The following is a 21,644-nucleotide window of genomic DNA, read 5'->3' as shown; positions in this document are numbered from 1 at the left end:
AGATGCGTTGCACCCCTGGATCCTTTCCTGAAGGACTTGTGCCTAACTGGCTGGTCCTCAACCTACATGTAATCACCTAATTATTTGTCTAGTGCAGTGCCCATACCAAATTTAATCTCTTTTTTTTCTTCAGATCCTTTCTCCAACTTGTCAAAACCACTTTGAATTCTAATTATGTACTTTCTCCCACATCATTTGTTATTTAATAAGCCTATCGCCTATTCCTCCTTCCCCCCTGCAAATCATTGATAAAAACTCTGAAAAGGACAGACCTTTGCAGTTTCCAGTACATCCCCTCATTTTGAGTGACCTATGGATAACTACTCATATCACTACTGTAACAGCAATTCATGAATTCTGCTCCAAAGTGCATGCACAACAGTGAGAAGGGCACCTTATGTCAAGGCACATCCAGAGGAACATTTCTGTAGACGAGAGGAATACTAAATATGGATGCTGGGAAGTATACCAACTCGGCACTCATTTGTCATGATCATAAACTCTTTGTAAGGTATAAAAATCACAAGACACTGCCAACTAACACCTTGTATAGGTGCTGTCCTGGCCCTAAAGAATGTTCAGTCAAGTCCACACAATAAAGGCTTGACCCACTGCCTGAGAACGACAACAAAGTACATGCTAGAACAGGCTGAGAGGAGCCAATGCCTCACACTCTCCCCCGTTTATACCCTTGTAAGAAACAGTGTATCCGGCAACTTTTCTGCTAAAGAAATCCCCTCATGCACCTAATTTTTCATGCCTTCTTTGTAAGTGCTTTTACAATCAGTTGTACACAATTCCAGCACATTTGATCAGAACACAAACAGACCAATAAAGGTTACCCACAAGCATCACACAAGCTCCACAGCCTGTCATATCTGCAAGCCTCATGGTACTGGTTTTGTCATCTCATGTCAGGGCTTAAGCAGAATCATGCAAAATGGTAAGTAGTTCCGGTAGAGTAAGCTTGTTGCCTGGCACATAATACGGTGGCTTTGTCCTGTAGCACTGATGACCCTCACTGCCTCACTTGCAGCAGACGGACATCACATTGCACCTCTCAGACCACATGGACTTGGTATCAGCACAGCCATGCCTTTATCAGCTGCCTGTGACGCAAGTAAGTGCTCTGCCCTGACCAAAATGTTTGGTGACACCCTGCCAAATTATGAAAATGTATTCGAGGAAGCAACATCACAGAAATGAATTACGTGTGTGACCTCCTAGTTAAAGGAGCTGCGGGCAGTGTCCTCAGGAGACTTGCATTATGCAACCTTCCCCTTCCTGCTGGGGAGAGTGCTCTTGGATAAGAACAGGCTGTACTATTAATTTATATTAATATCCTGTGTCCTTTCTGACTAATAGGCCCCACCTCCTGCCCTCTTCTCCCCACTCCTCACAGGTACCCCTGCAGATCCCACTGCACTTTCAGGAAAGAAATTCACGAGGAGGCTAAGTGACACGTAAGGAAATTTTTGTGCTAGGCTGAGAACTTCCATCATGCATCTCAGTGTGAACTGGTTAGAAGTTTTTTCTGAAGACAGCAACAAAACCGAATCACTGTGCTGAATTACTGTCTAGAAACAGGCTCCATGGCCCCAGCATCATAAACAGATCCTGTCAACAGTGCACACACAAAAAAATCGTCTCTCAGCTGGCGACACAAGCTCGTGGTCCTTGTTCATCCCTCAGGGGCTCTGAACAGAATACAGATTGCAATCTTGCCTTTTTCATGCACAAGCTTTTCAATGCGCAGGCTACAGGAGAGATCTTGCAAGGTCAGATCACCACTGATCTTTGTAAAATGACAGACCCCTTCAGATTTATTTCTTTTTTTGCAGTCAGGGCAACAGGGGCTCGAAGGGAAAGACTAAGGACCCTATCAGGAAGAGGACTCACATTATTACGCTATGTGCCTCGTGGAAGAACATCATCAAGTTTGGGGAGCAACAAGTCCTGGTCCATTCGGTTTCACTGACTTCTACACAGAGGGCCAGTGACCTTTATGAGAGATCCATAAGCATTCCTTAGGAGACCAGCTCTCCCAAGTGGCAGTTTTCCCTGTAATTACAAGTGGCAGAACACAACATACACAGTTGTGTCTTGTTGACTGCACAACAGTGTGTACATCTCATCAAGTCAGAATAAAAAGATAATGCGTTGATGACCAGGTGTTTCAGCGAGGAAACAAATTCCTTAGAGTCACTGTGTAAGTTTGCCACATTGAAAAGGTGAAGGAAAAGGCAGGGCAGCTATAGCTGGATTAGCCAAATGAGCTAAGGCTCCTTAAGTCAGGTCTGCAAAGGTCTCTACCCATCAGTTATCTTAAATGCAGGCATCCGAGATTCTCCAGGATGACTATGTCTTATTCTTACGCCCTCAAACTTTTCCTTCAGGGATCCCCTATTTCAGTTTGCTCTCCCACAAAATGTTACTGCAAACTTCCTCGGACATGCCTGAATTCACTTTTCTGAAGCACCTTTGGGGTTTATTGTAACAATTTAGGCCGAAAACAATTTAATTAGGTGGATACCAGATGGCTCCGTGGCATCACAACTGAGTGGTAAATGAAATTACACCATGGGAAGCTCAGCTGAGAAGAATGTTGAATCCACTTCTCGCACTGTATGAGAAGAACATTTCAGGCCCTGAGAGAGGTTCTGGCTCATTAGCAAAAAGACTCCCAAACCACTAACCGAGTTTTTCTGTAAGTAAGTGATGTAGAATAATTCTGAGAAAGACAAGTTACTGCCTCCAGCACTAAGACGGATCTCACTTCTTTCATCCTAAATGCTCCCCTAAAAGGGCTGGCACTTCCAGCGCATATGAATTATCTGCCAGGTGAAAGACAGATTTCCCTTCTACCATTCCAAGTAGAGCACAGTGCATTCTTACAAGTTACACTGAAGCCAAGAATAATATTCATCCTGGTCAGAGGGCCAACCCAGCACCTACGCGTTTATCTGGGGATTTACACAAGACTTTGGTGGTGTGCAGGCCTTGAAATGTTTATCTGTAGAAAGAAGTCAGTCTTAGTGAACGGAGCTGCAAGGAATTTCTAAATTACATCCCATCCTCTTCTGTTCTCCTTTCCTTTTCCTCCTCCTACTCTTTTTTTATTTGATGCAACCGCTATGCTAAGTAGTGGAGAACTACATTTGGGCACAGTATAGTACAGAGATGGAGCTAAGGGCACAGCCTGCTGCTGTACTGCTGCAGCCACATGTCTCTCACTGGTGTCCGGATGGACGTTAGCCTGGCCACACAGAGCATAATAAGGAGCTCGTCTGGTTTACCACAGATAAAGTTCAACTGTTTCGAGCAAAACCAGAGATGTTTTACTGATCACTCAGATCCACATTCCAAAAATGAGACCAAGCTTCAGGTGGTTCCTACGGTTCAAAACAGAGCTAAAGTGAATTGGAAAAGAAGTGAAAAGAAATTAATTTTTAAAAACTTCCTCTGAAATCAGGAGGTTTTAACAGTTTCAGCTTTTAGGCCTAATCTACTGTTCCTAATCCTAATGTACTTGGATACATCTTGTAAGAAATAATACTTCTTATCTCTTTCTTAGTAGTTTCAGAGACAAATGCATCTCCCCAGTAGGACAGGTACAAGTTAAGTGCTGTTCAACAAGATTAAGGAAGGAAGAATTGCAAAACAAGAAGATCAAATCATTCTTTTCCCCAGTGTCTCATAGCAACAGAAACACGGAGATTTACTCTTCAATTTTCAAGCAGAGCAGTAATAAATACTTACACTTGAAACAGAGAGATCACTCCTATTTCTGCAGACATTAATTGGTTTTAAGCTGTCCATGGCTCACATAATCCTTTTGAACCATTTGTTTTCTCCCCTTTAAATGACCAACAGACTCATTCTATTTAGATTGTTCTCTATGATGGTCCTTTCCAGTGCTCGCCTTTTTTCTTTTTTTAAATCTGTGTATGCTTGCACTCGTAAGCTCAATAAACTTGAGAAAATATCTTGTTCTCTTGGTGTTATTAGCAGGCCAGAAGTAAAAGGTTTAAAACATCATTTCAAATTCACATTTTGTAGTTAATTTCTAATGTCCTGGTCCCTTTTGCTTGCATGAGAAATAACAAAATTGTAGGGTGACATTAAGAAACAACCATGAAACAAAAGTGTGGTTTGCTCCATTAGTCACAGGCTGTGCACTAGCCAGCTGTCTGTGCTAAAAATATGCCACAGTTAAAGATTTCGTAAATTAAATGCACTGCAGCAGACAGCTTCTCTCAGGTGGGAACACGCCTCCTTCCCATTTCCAGTAACTACATAATAAGGCTCAAAATAAGAGAGCTTCAACCCAGAATATTGATCCCTGCTTTTCTCCCACACAGTTTGCTCCCAGGTTAATAGTACTGCCTTCCATCCACTTCTGCGGATCACGAGTGCTTGTACACAATGTCTAACAGGCATAAGCACACAAACTAGTCTGCTGTCTCCAAGACAGACCCACTCACGTAAACCAGAGACCTGGTCCATTACATGTGAGTGCATCCTATATACCAATGGACATACGAAAGCTATCCTCCAAGGTGCTAAGACAGGATGAAGGAAGGACTACGCATTTCTTGGCAGTTCCTCTCATTCAATCCTTAGGACAAAAAAGAAAGGATGACTAAATATCTAGCACACGGCAAAGAATAATATTTAGTGCACTGCTAAGATTTAACCTGCTACATAATTTTAAAGAAGTCAGCTGACAATAACTTTAAAATATTCATACGTGTGCAGTGGTTTTGTTTACATAACGCAACACAACCAGAAAAAGTAACAGATTAATAATACCAGTACACGCTATCTTAACAGATTCCTATTGAACTCACTGATGCAATTGTTTCAGTGAAGTTCCAAATTAAGCTCCTCCTTCTCAGTTGCAAATATGATGAATACATTTATATTTAAAAAGAAAGGAAAGTACAAAGCAAAATTTCAATCCCTGCTCAGTGACAAACATTTTCTGTGGGGGATTTCAAACTACTGATTCATTTCGCTTTCCTGTGATCACAGTAACACACTATACTAAACCCAAAATTGTAATGACTAGGAATCATTACTTCTTCTGCTTCTTTTTTTGATGATGATGATGATGATGATGATGATGATTTTAAATGAAAAATAGGCAGATGAGACACAAACAGAAACCACTCACATAAATGGGGAAATTTCCAAGCGCTGCAGAGAGCCCGTTTTCGTTCCATAACTTGTATGGTCCCCAGGAAACAAAATGGGGAGACCCAATCATAGGCATTATATTAGTAAAATTTATACAGTAAGGTAAGGGAAAGAAAACAGGAACATAATCCTTACATATCGAGATGGCTCTTCCTTGTTTTGGTCATTCATGTCAGTGGGAATGATCCGTGTGGCCATTGGTCCCTTGGCAAACGGTTTTGGTAACTGGCCCCTGAATTCTGACAGGATGAACTGGAGCTGCCAACTGCAGAGAACAATGTCAGAAAGCCCAGGGGGAAAATGCAGGAATTAGTAACATTTTGTGTGGAGAAAATCAAAAGCATAACCAAGGACACTTCATTCCTGACGGTAGACAGTCCTGCTAGAGGAGCAGTTACACTACAAATTTTCAGTAGCTTGTGGTCAGCATAATCTGCTGACAACAAACTTCAGAATCCTTTGTTTTGGATATGCTGGTATCAACAGAGAGACAAGGTCTTGAAGGTTACTCCCATAAATGCTTCTTATGAAAAATGCCCCTCCTTATGAATCTCACCAAATTGTACCTTTGACGTTAAACAACTTACTTATCTGGCAGGAGAAAGCTGCTTGGAAATCTGTGCCACTCCTTTCCCACGCAGACATTAACCGGTCTCCCCTCTGGCACAGTGTGAATGCTGGGGTCAGTAGCAATCCTGTGAAATTCTGGGTATAGGTCCAGGGGCCCGTGGTAGCCTACGAAAGGCAGAAAGTTGTAAACTATGCTAAAGAAATTGGTGCTATTTACATGACTGCTTTCGAAAGACTACAAAAAATTGATCATACGTAACTTTTTAACCAATAACTTCTTGAATAAATCAATTGGTCTATGCTAAAAAGTGGCTGGATTCCAAAGCGCCCCCTCCTTTTAGAAGTGCTTGTACCCCACCACCTTTACTCACATTCTCCTGTCCTGACTATCAATGGCTACCATCAAGCAAAAAAATATTGATGAGGTGGGAAGGTTCACCGCATGGCTCTGACTCAAGAAAGTACTTAAGGACGATACCTAACCCATCTTCATTAAGGACACACGCATCTAATTACAAGTTTTACATGGGAAAACGCTTTTTCAAGTGAGAGCGTATGTTTGAAAGTTAAAAGTATCTGCTTTAATACTAGTCTGGCTACAGGTTTTATATCAGTATAGTTGTACTGGCTGAAGGTGAAGGGCAGCAGAATTTTAACTGATATAATTCTAGTGATACATTCATACATGCATGAATAGATACCTATGTTCATACATACATGTATGAACATGCATATACATACACACACACATGTATAATCATTCATTAACGGTGACCATTAGAACTTATTCTTTTCCCTGCAACCACAACATCCAAAATTTGGAGGTTCTTTATTTCTATTGTGCTGTCAAAGCAGCACAACTTTGGCCGGCCTTAAGGCTTGCCAAGACCAATACCAAGGAAAGCGTGAAACAAATCTAAAATACCAACCTCTGAATAAGGCAACAGAGCGTGACAATGATAAAAGGCCAAAAAGAAAGACAGTGCCCAGAGCTAGCCAGTTGGAGGAGACCGTGTAGTGTTCCAGGCGGTAACGCTGGAATATGAAGTGGTAACATTTCTGAGGAAAGATTAAAAAAAAAGATCATATAAAATTACTCAAACTCTGATATGTTTAGCAAAATTCTGTTTTTCATAAGGACTTTACAGCAGTACCTGCATCTCCCACCAGATCTTTGGTCTTCATTTTTTCATTTGGACCCATAAAAAATGCACAGACACTCACACGGTTCAGCCACATTTCCTAACTGATAATCGAGGGCATTTAAAGACGTTTTCAGCTCTTTTCCCTAGGAAGGCCTCTAGTCAAGATGTGAAGTGCTCTCTACCAGGGTTTCAGCTTGGTTGTTCCCAGGTGAGCCAGCAGCAATTGTCCCTTTCAGACACTTCTGTAGAACTTCCCTACATAGACAGACTTAATTTTCAATGCTGGACTGACTTCCTCTCTAACAGAAGTTCTATGACCCAGATTTACCAAGTGACCTATGGTTGTTCACCCTGTCTGCACAAACTACAGCTTTGAAGCGGATTAAAGAACACACAGCACATTCTGCATCCACCTTTAAACAAAAGCCACTCTGAAACTGTTAAAAGAAAAGCCCTCTAGGCTCTTCTAATTTAAAAGCCTTTCTGGAAATACCCAGGAGGAACTACATCCAACACTTGACTTGGTCCCTCCCTCCTGCTCGGCTTTTCTGCAGGAGTCATGATGTACTTCCTATCCTAATCTGGTTTCTGTTCCTCTTGTCTCATTTGCATTTTTCTCATAACAGCCAGATCCACGTGGTTTGGAGAAGCAGATTCTGACAAGCTTGTACTACTAGCGGGCAATCAGTTCTAAATTCTCAGCTGGATACTAAGTACTGGACAAAACCAAATAGTGTTAAAATACGCAGGACAGAAATATAGACTAAAGCTATATTTGGCAAAGGTCTCAAACAATTGCCCTCTGATGAATGTTCTGACAGCACATGGCAATTCTCAGTCAGAGCCATAAAACTGCTGACAATACAGAGCTTGATCCTGTATGAATGCAAGGACTGAAACTCATCTGGGGTGCTCCAGCTTAGCACTGCAAAGCATCAGCAACGATGGTAGGTCAACAGTCACAGCAGCAACTGACCAGAGGAAGAGCAAGAGTGATCTGAGGGGTGCAGGCAATGCTGGTGGGGAGCCCAGGACAGAGACAGCCAGCAAGTGGTGCGTAGCAGGACAAAGAAGCAATAGCAGAATGAGTCCAAACAGCTGGAACGGGCTCTAACAGGGACTAGTGACTGCATTCCCAAACCTCTTTAACAGAGGAAAGATTAATAATTTTGAGCTTTGGGAAGGTTTAAATCAACCTATATTAGTGCTTTACTCTATGAAGTGTTTCAAGTGATATTTACTAAACATCCAATTTTTGGCTCTTCCAAATGTCCAAAACAATTCCTGCTGCCTAAACAAGATCCTTTTCCTTTTTAAAATCAGTGAAGGATTCCTACTAGGATACAACAAAATGCATTTCCTACACACACACATTCCTGCCTCTTAAAGCTTGCTTAACAGCAGACAAAGGAGGCACAATGCTATAAGGAAGTTACTAATCTTCATCGCATCTCTTGGATGTTGTGTTGTATTGGTACTACAACATCACAACTGCTCCTCACCAGAAATTCGCACTTGGGATAGGGGAGCAACTCAAAGTCATCATGGAATAATAAGTGGCAAAGAAATATTCTCAGCCATTTATTACTTCACACAACCCTGAACAAGCTCTTAATGTGATCACCTTATAAAGACGTGAAATTTGATGGGTTTTTTGCTGGGCGGTTGAGCAGTCTGCATTGAAGTCCAAGTTTATTGGACGAGCTCATTCTGTACGACACTCCGGAGGGAAATCCCAAATATTTTTGCTTTTACATCACATCTTACAGACGGGTAATAGTTTACCACACACTCTCAACCAACTTGTACAGGAAGGTTATGGTTTAGCTTGTGAGATCAGCAACACACACACACACTCACACTCTTACTTCAGCATTAGAACAGCTGTGCATTTTGCTTCCAGAATCTCAACACCTACCCATGAAACGTGGTTCAAAAATGAAAACTGTACCAGCTAACAGATTAAAGACGATGATCAAAAGTTACGCATAGGACAGTCCTGGACTGTGTAATCACTGTAGATGGTGTCACAGACACCGATATTCTGCAGATGTTCCCAAACTTTGGGAAGCAATGTTAAAGAAGTCAGCTAGCAGTTATGCTTCCTAAAGGTACGAGCTCTTTAAAACATGTTCCGCTAAAACTTACCTGAAGAGCAGACAGAGCCACAGCACCACAGAGACAGATGAGGGGATAGATGGGAAAGAGAAACCGTTCTTCTTTGTGGGGCTGACTGAAGAAAATCATGATCCAAAGGTACATAGGAGCTAGTGTCAGCCAGTAGGGACGGCCCAGATTCTGAACTGAAAGAAACAAACGTTCAGCGATGCAGTAACGTAAGAACGAGGGGTTATCCTATTCCCCCTCTTGTACAATCCTATCTCGTATTCAAAAGCCCATTCTTCAGACCCAAAGCATTGCTTTCAGACACAAATGCACCACGGTCTGAGCAACCGGGTTGCTAAAATCCAGGTAACATGTCCAAACAGTCAGTATAGAATTTTGATCAGAGAATTTTTGTAGATTCCTACAGTATTAACAATTCCAACAGACTTTAGAAGACCAAAAGCAGAAAATAAGGGACTTCATTACTGAATCCAAGCAAGAGACAAAACTCATCAAGAACTGATATGTCTAAACGGGTAGTCAGAAGTACCAGATTTCCTGCTGTGTATTACGCTATACATACAAAGTTTAGAAAGGATCTCCTCTGGACCTACCCTTCCACTTACAAACGGTTGTTTAGCGGCTGAAGTTTCCACAACTTCATTGCTTCATTTCAAAAATAACAGCATGAGAGGTCTCTCGGGCACCTTCTGCTTAACGGAGGAAATAACTAATTCAAAAATAACAACAATTACCCTGAATTTTAGTCACACTGAGGAGGGTTCTACAGTGCCTGACAATTTTCAGTCCCTTTTCTGCCCCCTTGCTACTCCCAACAGCAGAGTTAAGCAATTAAGCTAACGGCATTTCAGAGACAATAAGAACAAAGCACTTCGCAGAATTGCTCCTGCTGTTAAGTACAAGAACACCAAGTGAACAGCAGGAAATCTTGCATTTACAGGATCTCCTACCGAGCTTTTACTGATTTCTGACAGTATGTCAGTCATATCCAAGGAACAGATATAAGCAAATGCCCGTTAACATGCATTTTCAGCAAGGATTCTGATGTTATTGCTTCTTGTATTCCATAAAAAAATCAGAGAGCGAAGCACTAACTGCAATGATGAATCTGGAGGCTGCCGCTGACACTTTATAAATCTTCCTTAGGAAAACAGCAGAGAAGAATTCACACTTCCTCAACACCTTTTTCCTCTCTAGAGTCACTTGCCAAATGTCATGTGTTTAAACTGATGTCATTTTATTTAAGAGAAAGCCCAACGTGAAGTGGGGAATATTCTGGTGCTTCCTTTCTCTACTCAGTATATCCACACCTATGGGGACACTTCCCAAAGCATGGGGTAGTAAGACTGTCCTGCCAGGGCTCAATCCTGCAAGTTGAAGAGTGCCTTTCACAGTGCACAGAAGAGTCCAGGTTCAGTCCCAACATGGGTGGTGGGTGCAGAGACCAGAGGATGCCTATTTGTAGGATCAGCCCCAACAATCATAAAGGAATAACTCTGTTCTCTCAAGCTGCTGCAGAAAACCTTCTGGCAGTGGTATTAAAAAAGTAATAATGGAAGAGCCAGCAAAAGGTTCCCCAAATAACTCTAAAGGCTACCACTTCCAGCTGCAGATAAGATGGAAACAACAATAAGTACATAGTTTCTTTCCCCCTTAAGACTTCTGACGGGGCTATTTCTAATGCATTTGCATGTCTGGTTGAAGGTTATGTACCATACAACTTGTTAAGCTTACTGTAGGTATGGATAGTGTAGCCTTGATAACACATTGTTCTTCTTGAGGTGGAGGCAGGGAACACAGGAATCATCCTTAAAGAGAAAAACATGTTTCTGCCCTTTTGCAGACAGCACATAAGTAGCTGCATCACACTGCATGTTCTTTCTACACAGCAACTCCATTGTGGGGTCAATACTGAACTGAGTAATGAGCTCTAGGAACTTCCTATTAAGCCAAAGACTTTCCCTGAACCTGGTTTCACTTCCAATAAAGGAAAGCTGCTCTTTGGCAGGCAACCTCTTCCCTTTAGTAACAAGGTTGAGATCGGGCTGCCTGTGCTTGGCTCTCACTGCTGTCTCGCACTCACCATGAAATTTCTGAAGCAGACACTCCATGAGACAAGTCAGTGGCAGCACAAGCAGCGCCAAAATAAATGCCACGTTGAAGTTCAGAAAGCCGTTGATGAAATAGAAGGACCAGGGTTCCGTACCTAAAGGATAAGGAAAACAAACAAGAGTTTTTAAATACAAGCATGTATGAGATCTAGATGCAACAGCAGCTTCATTCCTTCTCTGCCTGACACAGACTGAAATAATCAGCAGCAAACATCAATTCTCCCAATTGCAAGCATACTGGAACCAAAGAATGGAAAGGGTGTGGACAGAAGATCTTACAGCTGGACAAAGGTTGTAGCCCCATGGAATAAGCCTGAGCCATCTCAAAGCAGTCTTATGGTTCTGCCCCTCAACCATAAAACTGCCATAACAGTGGCATGAGAGTTAAGTCAATAGCCATACAAAGTATCTCACAGTCACGTCTGCCCAAGAAACTTCATTGTCTTCCTTTTCAGAAATTATTTTCCTCCTTCCTTTTTCACTGGGTCATAGTCAATACCACATCTGGTGCTCATGAATCACAAGCCACTCTAGCAGTCAGCCTTGCCCAGGAGTGTTCTGTGATACCCTTGCATTAAGAAAGCCTACAGAACAAGAAAGTAGAGGCAGAAACTTGTAGAACTAGGAAATTCGACTCCAAATTCATTCTTTCTAATTGCAGAGGAGTAACGGAAGAGTAACACAAAACCACACAATGTTAATAAGAAATCATTACAATTCTGGAGTGATGATGTATACTCCATGTTGGCAGAAACAGAAAATGTACCAAAGAGGAACAAGATAAAGAGTTCACATTGACACTTCATCCCACAAAGACTCCACCACTGAAGTTTATCCAAATGCTAGTTTTGGTACCTCCTTAGAGTCAACACTATTTAAAATGTCCCCACTTCAATTTGTTCTTACAGTGTAGCTTCAGACAGGAGCAATCCTAACATGACATACTTGGGTATTGGCTGCAAGCTTCATAGGATGTAAATTGAAAGAAATTCCAGTCCAACTGTCATTTATTTGGACTCTTAACTCAGGATGCTTAAAATCCTGAACAATAAGGAATGCCAGTTCCTCTCCACACATTTGCCACTCTCTCACTGTGATTAGCTCAATCAGTCAGTAAATGACACGCGGGGGCTTTAATCACCATGCTGTTGTGACATGTGTCACATGCCGCAGCAATTTCCTGCAATCAGAGCCACTTAAATAGGGTCCATGTTGAAATTAATCAGACAACTGAAAAGCAGCAAGGAAAACCCGAAACCTCTGCAGCTCCTACAGCTAAGTATCACTAGAAGCTGCACTAGTAACGTCAGAAATGTCGTTGGAGTTACTAAGGCCAAGTCCAAGCAACTGAGGTTCATTTAGGAAACCATTAGCTATTAGCACTGAAAGCAAATAGCAATTACAGATCTGGATTTTGGGGAGTAGGGGGCCTTAAGGGAGTGAATTATTAGAAATTCACCTCCTTTCTCCCTTCACCTGCCTCATAATTCTTGCAAGTCCCACATGAGCACAATCCTTAGCCTGTGAAAGGCTGAATATGGGACATGATAGATTGAAAGATCATGTTAAGTGATGGACGTGACAAAGTTATCCGTACAGCAACACTGCAATACTGCCAACTTCCCTTCCTCCTTCTCTAGACTCTGTTGGTGACTCTCTGTATTTAAGGACTGCAATTCTAAATGATCACTGTGACAGATCTTGAACATGTGCAGGAAGCAGATCATTTTAGGACTGAAGCGTACTATCCTTCTTAGAAATGAGGGCTGCTGATATGGGATATGTCTGTGAGGGAAAACCTGAGGCAGACTGGGGTATCATACTGTAAAACTTCCAGTGGACACCCAGAAACAGTGTGTGTAAAGAAGGCTTTGGTTTCTTCCCAGCCCACCTACCTCCAGATTCTCTTCTGAGACAACAGTACAGGTTTCTAAAGACTTACAGCAGAGTTAACACTGGTTAGACCACTCTAGTAACTACTTCTGTGGAACACCAAGGCCTCTCCTTATAAAGGACTGGAACTGGATTCCATAGCCTGCTTCCCCACTCCCACTGCTATAAACCACAGACACTTTATCACAGAAGATGCCAGGCTGAGATAGAAAGCTTCTTAAACTGGTATAAACTGTTACCCTGCAGTGTTTTCCGGCTACAATTAAGCTGCACAGCCCAGCCCAGTCACGAATCTTTAAAGCACAGTACCAGGGACCATACTGTCACCCTTCTACCTGCCCTGGCTGCTATGGAAAGTAAAGAAAATTATTGGTCTCTCTAGTCTGGTCTCTGATTTGGGACTCAGGAATGAAGGACACTTAATGAAGCACACTTCCTCCACAATCCAGATACAGCCTTAAAGGCCCAAAGGTGTCCTCAGGGACTCTGCTAAGAAAGAGGTCAGCCCGACTGAAGCACAGTTTTAACAAAAAGGCTACTTTTTGCAGTGTGACTAAATTGCCCTTAAGAACTAAACACTGGAACCACCCCTCCTTCTCCAAGGAGGGATTTTCTTCTCCGGGTGAGGAGATTAGAAAAAAAAAAAAAAAAAACCACAACAGAGGAGAACAGTGCATTACCCAAGCAAGTCAAATAATTCACAGACACCAGGCAAAAAGCAATAGGCTTGGTCACTGTGACGACTCACTCATTCAGAGGCATTCAGTCTCAACGCCTCCCAGGACAAAATGCTTTTATTCTTTGTTATCCGTAATGACTCAAGGTGACCTGAGAAAGAACTGCAATGTAAAAACAGAACAACCTCTTTGCATACAAGAAGTCCTGGCCCAGAACAATGTCTTTCAAGCAGGGAGGGACACTAAAGAACTCTCCATGCACAGTACTGATGGGAACATGCTTCCACAGCATCGCCTTTGGACCATGACAGAAGATTTAACTTCCTGCAAGTATCCCATGTGCTAGAGCTGAGCGCACGTAGGCTGTAGGAGAGAGACTGATGAAAGCAGTGGCAAGAACCCTGTGGCCCCGTCAGTTCATGGCACTATGGTTCCATGGGGATAACCAGCTGGAAGCACTGCCAGACACTGAGCCAGAAACTGGTTTGAACTTTGTGTTCTGTGACAGGCTCTGGGAGCTACTCTAGAAATCAAACTCACACACAAGTTAATAGAACTTAACAAGCTACCATGCCGCAGCTTGACCACATCAATGGCAAGGGTGGCTCAGAACAAAGCAGAGGAGTTGTAAAATTGGCTTAAACTAAGGTGCCCCACCCTAGGTTTGTCACAGGCTAAAAGCCTGCACGCAGGCAGGAACTGTAGCTCAGCTGTTTAGCAGTAACTAAGCCACAATAATTTCACCATGAGTCACAGCCCTCATTCTAAGCAAGTCTGATTCAGTGCTAGTATAATAAACAATCTGCTTTCTGCATTTCATTTTTTTTCACTCTATTTAAGAACCGGGACTCAACAGAGCAAAGTGTCATATAAACAGCTCCAGCACATTCTGCCCAAGCTGAACAAAGCTTCCCAAACTGACACTGCACTACAAGTCACAGCCAAGGCTCTGATCACAGGAACTGAGACAAAACTTTTGTCACAAACCATTTGTTCTTAGAACACATGTACACGAAAGCATCCCAAAGCCTCAGAATCAGGCTTAGGGATACAGCTTTGAAGCTACTTTCCCTTGGCTGTAGAAATGTAATTGCCCCAGGGAAATACTCATTTCGCAGACTGTATTTATCCAGAAGCAGCGTATTGCTAAAGACAAAACAAGAAATACATCGAAGCTTGTCTCCAGAACTCCAGTCTGCAGGCAAAAGTGAAAATACTGTGGTGCTTCCATTGAAGATGATATGGGTTGATGACTCTGCAACCTCCAGCAGTTCCTGCTCCCGTCATGTGGCAGCTGGGAAATCCCATCTCCAAAGCCAAAAGGGATTGGCCAGCCTTTCATCTCCCCTGGTAGTGTTATTTTTCCCAAGTGTTTTGAAGCTCTCTAAACACAAAGCGTTGTCCTGGCCACATGGCATTAAAGAGCAATTTCAAGCAGGCTCTTTTACTAGCCTGAGGATGTTCTACGAATGTCACTATGAATAAAACACTTCAGAATAGATTAGTCCCTGGAGGCTTCTGGAAACAACTCACACACCAGTGTGGAAAAGGTCAGGCAAAAGCCCATGCCAAAACCTATCAGCAACAGAGCCTGGAGTTTACGTACAGAAAATTCACAGCAACAGACTTCAGAGCCTTCCCGCAGAGATGAGGAACTATGGCAAAGCAGCTGTTGCCCCGCTGTGCTGCAGCACGAGTAACAAATCAGCACCACCCAAAACAGCCCTTCAAACGAACCAACAAATATGTCCTGCAGGGCACTGCCAGAGCAAGCCTTGCTGCTAACTACTGCTGAATCCTTCCGAGAATATCCTGACAGGGCTTAAACAGATGGCAGAGATGACGCAGGGACCCTGCACCTTAAGCTCCCTGAAGTCTCCGCCAGCCCCTCTGAAGCCCTGCTAGTAACACAATACTTTCCTACTCTTCAGCTCTAGAACTACATGATATGAACGACTCAGTGCAGCGGCAGCTCCCAAACAAACAACACAGCATTGCCATCAAGGTTCAGACCTGAGATTTGGGTCACACAGTATCCTAAACGGCCTGTGCCAGGGAACACTTCATAGGCAGACGATCTGCCTGCAGATTAGGTGCCTTTATGGTAACCTCCGATTCTGTTTGCCAGCAAAGCTCAGACGATACACTGCCAATAAGCAAGGAGATTCCCAAGGCACAGCACGGATTCAAGAAGTCTGCAGCGACCCGATGTGAACTGAAAGAACTATGGATTCTGCGCTGTTACCCACTTTCCCAAGGTTCTGCACCCTGCCTGTGAGGAACAACAGCCAAGAACTCAATTAAAGCTGACAAACGCACACATGTATCACTTGTGCCCACTGCACTCGCGTAGCATCCAGACACGTTTACTGCTAACAGTTCCCTGCTGTGACGCTGAGGTATGTCACGATGGTCTACAGAACTGAAAAGGGCACAAAAGCAGCTGAACTCATAGCGCGGGGAAAACCGACAAAAGCCTCGGGATTCCCAGCTCGAGAGAGACATCCTGTGGCAAAAAGCTGGAGCTGCAGCCCTCTGGAGCTTGCAGGCTGGTTCTGCTTTAAATGTACGTCAGAAACAGGACTGGCAATCGAGACCTGGTGGGTCACGGTAGCAAGACGCTAGCAAGAAAACCGCCGACTCCCTTCCTGTCTTGTTATCTTAAACTCACCGTAGAGATCAGGTCCGTGAGAGGTGAAGACATTGTATAAAACAATGTTGAGAGGTGCAACTACCAGCTTCCCATAGTAATAGCTGTCCACAACTACCAAGGGCACCTGGAAGAAAGAATCTATTATTTAAAGTGCCAGAAGCTTTTGGCTGGACTGCCCAAAAGCTCCACGTGATCTTCTTAATGGAATCCACCCCTTCTATCGCAAGCCAAATCCACTCCCTCTTTGTGTTGTTACAGGCACTTACCAAGAACAGGATCAATGACACCACACACCAGTTTAGGAAACTTTTCCACCTCTGCTTCAATATCAACAAGTCAAAGGCAATAGGAAGCCTGAAAGAGAGACGAGATATCAACTGGAGACTTTGTCTTTCCCCACTGCAGGTTCTCCTGCCCCTTCAAAACAAGCAGGGCAGTAGCTGGAAGAGAACCATCACTTCACTGGGCTCTGCTTCTAGTCCATATTCCAGTCGTCCAACTCAGGTTTTACTGTCAGTATATCAGGGTCAGGAAACCTTCCCAAGAAATCAGGCTATGGAAGCCTGCAGCTATGATCCTGGACTAGGCTGGCAGCTCAGTTCCTGTTAGTTTCCTCCTCCAGCTCTCCAGCCCCCACATTCTCCCCAACCAGCCAAGAAATGTTAGAGAAAGTGCAAAACTCAAGAGCCCTCCTCTCCTTACCCAAGAGCTGCACTGAAGGGCCAGCCCAGAAGGGCTCCAGCAGCCACCCCCAGCACTGCTACAGAGGTCTTGTCCATATACCAGCCAGTCATGGCAATCACCGTGGTGTACATGCAGAAACTGCTTGGGAGGAAAGCTGCAACACAAGGAAAGAAAGGGGTTAGCACAGCTTTCCCATAGTGGGAGAACGGCACGAGGCTAATCATCTCTCATTCTTTCCATCAGAGCTGGGATGCTATACTGGACACTCTAATTTCAATGAAAGCAAAAAAGAAAGAGGATTCTTTTTCTTGTTCTGCCAAGACCAGAAATACCTCCTTCAAGTATGAACGCCTCTTTCCTCAGCGTCACTCAGCAGTTGACAGCATCCACAGTTACCATTTGTAACACTTGGTGCACCACCTATACTCTGCTAGGTTGAAAAAAAAACGAAATGAACCTGCCCAAGTGGCAGCAAAAAATGTGAGCTGACTGGGTACAGTCTCTGAAACAACTGGGCAGAGATTGGTGGGAAGTAAGTGAAGCATGCGGAGACCTACGACACTGCCAAAACACGGAAGGGAAAGTCCTTTCTCCACTGACCATAAACAAAAAAAGGGTAAAATAGAAAATCTCAGCATTCCTACTTGTGGTACTTCCTGTTAAGGTTCTGTACACACACGATACAGAAAACCTTTCCTCAAAGTCTCTCTTTGCACTTTACTCAATACCTACAGCAGGTGCTTTAGAAGCTTTCAGATTTAGAAGAGCGGTTAGCTAGGCAAACGCGTACAACGAGCCAGATGGGACAGGACACAAAGGTAAATGACAATGAGAAAACAGGAGCCTCCTTCCTCGGATTAAAATCCATTCAAGGGAAGGCAGGCCAGGACCCTGTTTAAAAGGCATGGCTCATTGCAGAGGGGCAACGGAGGCAGCAATAAATGCAAACATGCCCTGGAAGTGGAAAGATACAAGAGAGCGATGCAGGGAACATAATTTCAATCAACACTTCTTCTGTCATCACACCTGCCATGAGAAATACTTGCAGCAGAATACAACAAACGATTGCCAGAAAGGTATTTCCCTGCTGTGGATTTTCGTTCCTCTCTGGACCTGTCTTTAGTTTCTACGGACAAAATAACTGTCCGGGTCATTGCTAAGCAGACCTACCTGCCGAGGAGCAAAACATTCCAGTGCTGAGTACTAAGAAGGCCAACATCAGCCGGCTCACATGTAGCCCAAACTTCTTGCACACCGCCCTAAGGAAGCAGGAGAGAATTAGATACCACAAAAACATCCTCAGAACGTAAAAGAACAGTACCCAGTGCATGCAGAACCACAAACAATCCATGGAGCACCCTGACAGCTTTAAGGTGGGCAATTCTCATTACTCAGCCACCAAAGGCAACCCAAGGAGCTGCGTAACCGCCTCTGGCCTGGGACTTCAGATCTCGTAAGTTACACTAGTGCAAAACTCTAGAAGAGACTTCGCTTCTACCAGTGTCAGTTGCGCTCGTGCTGATCTCAGGAACTTGGAGAATCTGCACTGCTGTAGCAACATCAACCTAAGATTTTCACCCCTCGCAAAATCCCATTGTGCAAGAAGCCACAGCTCACATTCTTAAAACCGGACTGATGCCAACAGAAAAGCCACGCAAGGTAAGAGTTTGAAAGCCACAAATGAAGAGGCAGCAGGTAAAAATAAAAACCCGTCTTAGACAAGATAACTGTACGTTCGGGCTACTGCTTTTAGTGGACGTAAACACCACTGGCAGATACATTACAGACAGCCACAATCAACGTATTCCACTACGATTCACTATGATGATAAGCAAACGCAGCACCAGTGTCTCCTCCAGCAGAACTCAGTTTACAACACTCCCACACTGCTTGCTGGTGTCAGTGATAAAACGAGTGCAGTCAAGAAAACACTGGAGACGTGGGTGGCAGATCTGAGAACACAGTTTTGCCCTAACAGTGGAATTCTGACCAGTATTTCATTAAGTTATCGTGAGAACACATATTGTCGAGGTTCACTGTGAAGCGGCCCAATTTACCAGACACATCCACACATGAGCTCCAGAGTGTATTTCCCGTGGCAGTAACCGCCTAAGCGTCTCACATCGCTCTAAAACATTCACTGTGGACGGTTTCTAATACTCACTTGTAGAAGTAGAGTTCACAAATGCAGCTCAGGAAGGCCAGGAAGCATCGGAGGAAATAGAAGATAAGAACCTAGGAGACATAGTCAGAGTCTGAACAAGGTTTGCACTGAAGCTTACGCACCTATTACCGCCAAGTCGATCCCAAGAACAAAAGTTCTGAACAGGACGGAGCAAGGTTGGTGGTGGTGAATGATCTTGTAAACCCAGATCCCACACCAATGGATGCTGAAGACGCCAGCAGCTCAAGGCCTAGCCCTCTAACGCTGAAGCCCTTTGCAACGCGGAAAGTGAACGCAGTCCACCGAACTCACCAGAACGACCCCTCTTTTCTTTTGTGCTATGTGGAAAACGTGCCCAGTATGGCAACAGATACCCAAGCAGAATGCACATTCGGTGCTTTTTCTTTGACAATTCTGAGAGCTCAGCTTGCAATATCCCTTGCAAAATACTAATTTAGAGTTTATTGAAGAAAAAAAAATAATCAAAACAGTCATCGACAGCTGGCATAGAAAACAATACGGGCTTCTAAAGCATCAGGATGAAACTCACAGGGGTGAGTGAGAGCCCACGACTGCCAGGTTACTGTCCCCAGGCCTGCACACACCCAAAAGGCCAAGGCGCTACCAGCCCCTCTGGGACACCTTCTCAATCAAACCAGAGCCTGACAGCATTTACCTGCAACTGTCTGATCACTTTTCCTTGGAGCCCGTTGAGTCGGCTCACAGACCCTTGCAAATCCTTACGGGGAGGTCAGGGTTTGTACATAAATTAATGTGTTGTAAACACAACTCTCTTACCTCTGGCAACAAACAAAGCAGCTGCTCCGCACAGACTAAAGGCATGTTTATGCATCACAAAAGAAGGTTTCACACATCTGATTTACCTTGTTAGTTTGTAGAACTCTAGCGTGGAACAAGGCTGGTAAGGCATGAAGCCACAGGTAAGCATAGGAGCGGATGGCATAGGCTGGAGAGTATTCCCATGTCTGAAACCCCTTTCCATAAACGAGGTAGTGGGTCTACAACGCAGATTGAACACGTAAATAAATATGCATCACACAGAGTAGACAGGTTTGCATTTCCCACCTCTGAATTCTCGAGTGAGAAAATTTCCCTTTGAAACACAGAGACTAGCACAAGGTGCTAGACAACCTGCATTTGCCCAGGCCAACTCCAAATTCCCAAGTATCTTCCAAGGAAAGAGAGCCACTTACTGGTTCCCAATAGTTGAACGTCTCATCACAATCAGAGATGTTGCTTAAGAGAGCTGCGCAGAACCTGGCTGAGATGAGACACTTGAAAGCTGTTGATCCTTCAGGAGCCCAAACTTGTCCTGCTTTGCTCACGGATGATCTAGCCCAAAGGAAAAAAACACAAACATGCACCACGAAGACTCGGTAACAAGATCGAGACCAGCAATGTGACAAAGCTAGGCAAAGCACTGACACGCATATTTGCGTCTCTGTCACGGTGCAAGTCCAGACGAGCCTTTCATTCCCCGCTTTCTTTGGGGGATGCCAGTCCCCTCCCAGGGAAGCGCCACCATCCTCCCTCACCACACCCGAGCAACGGCCCCGAGTGCTCAGCCCACCGCTGCAAGACAGCGCGCCAGGACCTCCCCCTGCTCCCCCCAGCAGCAGAGAGCAAGGCCACGCACTCGCTACCGCAGGCCCGGGAGGAGCCCCACCGAAGAGAGACCGGGGAGGCTCATCTCCCCAACGCACGCCAACCCGGCTGGGGACCCACCGCGGCCACCCGATGCGGGCGGGCGGGCGGTTCGACGCGTAAAAACCCGGCAGCGAGGAGCTACCGGGGCGGCCGCTCGCAACTGACACCGCCCCGCCGGCGTCGGGGCGGCCGGGCCCCGGGGGACGGCCGCGATACCGTCCGAGTGACGGCCGCAGAGCCCGCCCCGCCAGGCGGCCGCGCGCAGCCCGGGTAAGGGGACACGCGCCCGGCGCCCAATGCCGCCCGGTCCCGGCTCCCCGCGGCCCCGCCGCCGGCCCCGCCGCCCGCACCGACACCTACTCCAGGCGGGCCTCCTCCACCACCGCGGCCTCCGATCGCGGCCGGGCCGACTCCGCGCCGCCTGCAGCCCGCGGCCGCTGCCGGGCCCCCTTGGCAGCCATGCCGAGTACGGGAAGCCGAGCGCCCGCTCCCTGCCGCCAGCGGACGAAACGAGAGCACCGCCGAGGCCGCCGGCCGCCATGCCGGGTATGGGCACGGGGGCGCGCCTCCGCGCCGCGTGCGCGGGCGGCCGTACGCGCGCTCTTGCAAAGGACTGCGCGCGTCTCCCGACGCCGGCGGCCCCGTGTCGGCCGCGGCCCCGGTGCAGAGACGCGGCTGTGCGGGGACAGCTGGCCCAGAATAAGGGGCCCTCGCCCACCACTCGCGACGGCAGCGCTTCTTGCGAGGCGGCCG

The 21,644-nt window shown here is 45.2% G+C and overlaps 1 protein-coding gene across 2 annotated transcripts in view; it reads right to left on the bottom strand.

The window, feature by feature from the left end:
• Positions 1 to 21,352, bottom strand: part of ALG9 (ALG9 alpha-1,2-mannosyltransferase) — a 32,895-nt gene extending 11,543 nt beyond the window's left edge. The window contains exons 1-13 of one of the 2 annotated variants that reach the window (XM_086476756.1): positions 21,252 to 21,352; positions 20,438 to 20,576; positions 20,108 to 20,242; positions 19,224 to 19,294; positions 18,230 to 18,318; positions 17,078 to 17,213; positions 16,642 to 16,729; positions 16,394 to 16,499; positions 11,125 to 11,247; positions 9,063 to 9,217; positions 6,699 to 6,828; positions 5,787 to 5,934; positions 5,335 to 5,464 (exon numbers count right to left, since the gene is read on the bottom strand). In XM_086476756.1, the coding sequence (XP_086332882.1) occupies positions 5,335 to 5,464; positions 5,787 to 5,934; positions 6,699 to 6,828; positions 9,063 to 9,217; positions 11,125 to 11,247; positions 16,394 to 16,499; positions 16,642 to 16,729; positions 17,078 to 17,213; positions 18,230 to 18,318; positions 19,224 to 19,294; positions 20,108 to 20,242; positions 20,438 to 20,576; positions 21,252 to 21,352 (1,551 nt within the window). Of the gene's footprint in view, positions 1 to 5,334; positions 5,465 to 5,786; positions 5,935 to 6,698; positions 6,829 to 9,062; positions 9,218 to 11,124; positions 11,248 to 16,393; positions 16,500 to 16,641; positions 16,730 to 17,077; positions 17,214 to 18,229; positions 18,319 to 19,223; positions 19,295 to 20,107; positions 20,243 to 20,437; positions 20,577 to 21,251 lie in introns of those variants that run through there. The other variant, XM_086476758.1, reaches the window with a different exon arrangement.
• Between the last annotated feature and the right edge of the window lie 292 nt (positions 21,353 to 21,644).

This window comes from Leptosomus discolor, chromosome 22, assembly GCF_034619465.1.
Source record: "Leptosomus discolor isolate bLepDis1 chromosome 22, bLepDis1.hap2, whole genome shotgun sequence".
Taxonomy (NCBI): domain Eukaryota; kingdom Metazoa; phylum Chordata; class Aves; order Leptosomiformes; family Leptosomidae; genus Leptosomus; species Leptosomus discolor.
The sequence above is the reverse complement of the archived record's forward strand: the minus strand, read 5'-3'. Positions and strand labels throughout refer to the sequence as shown.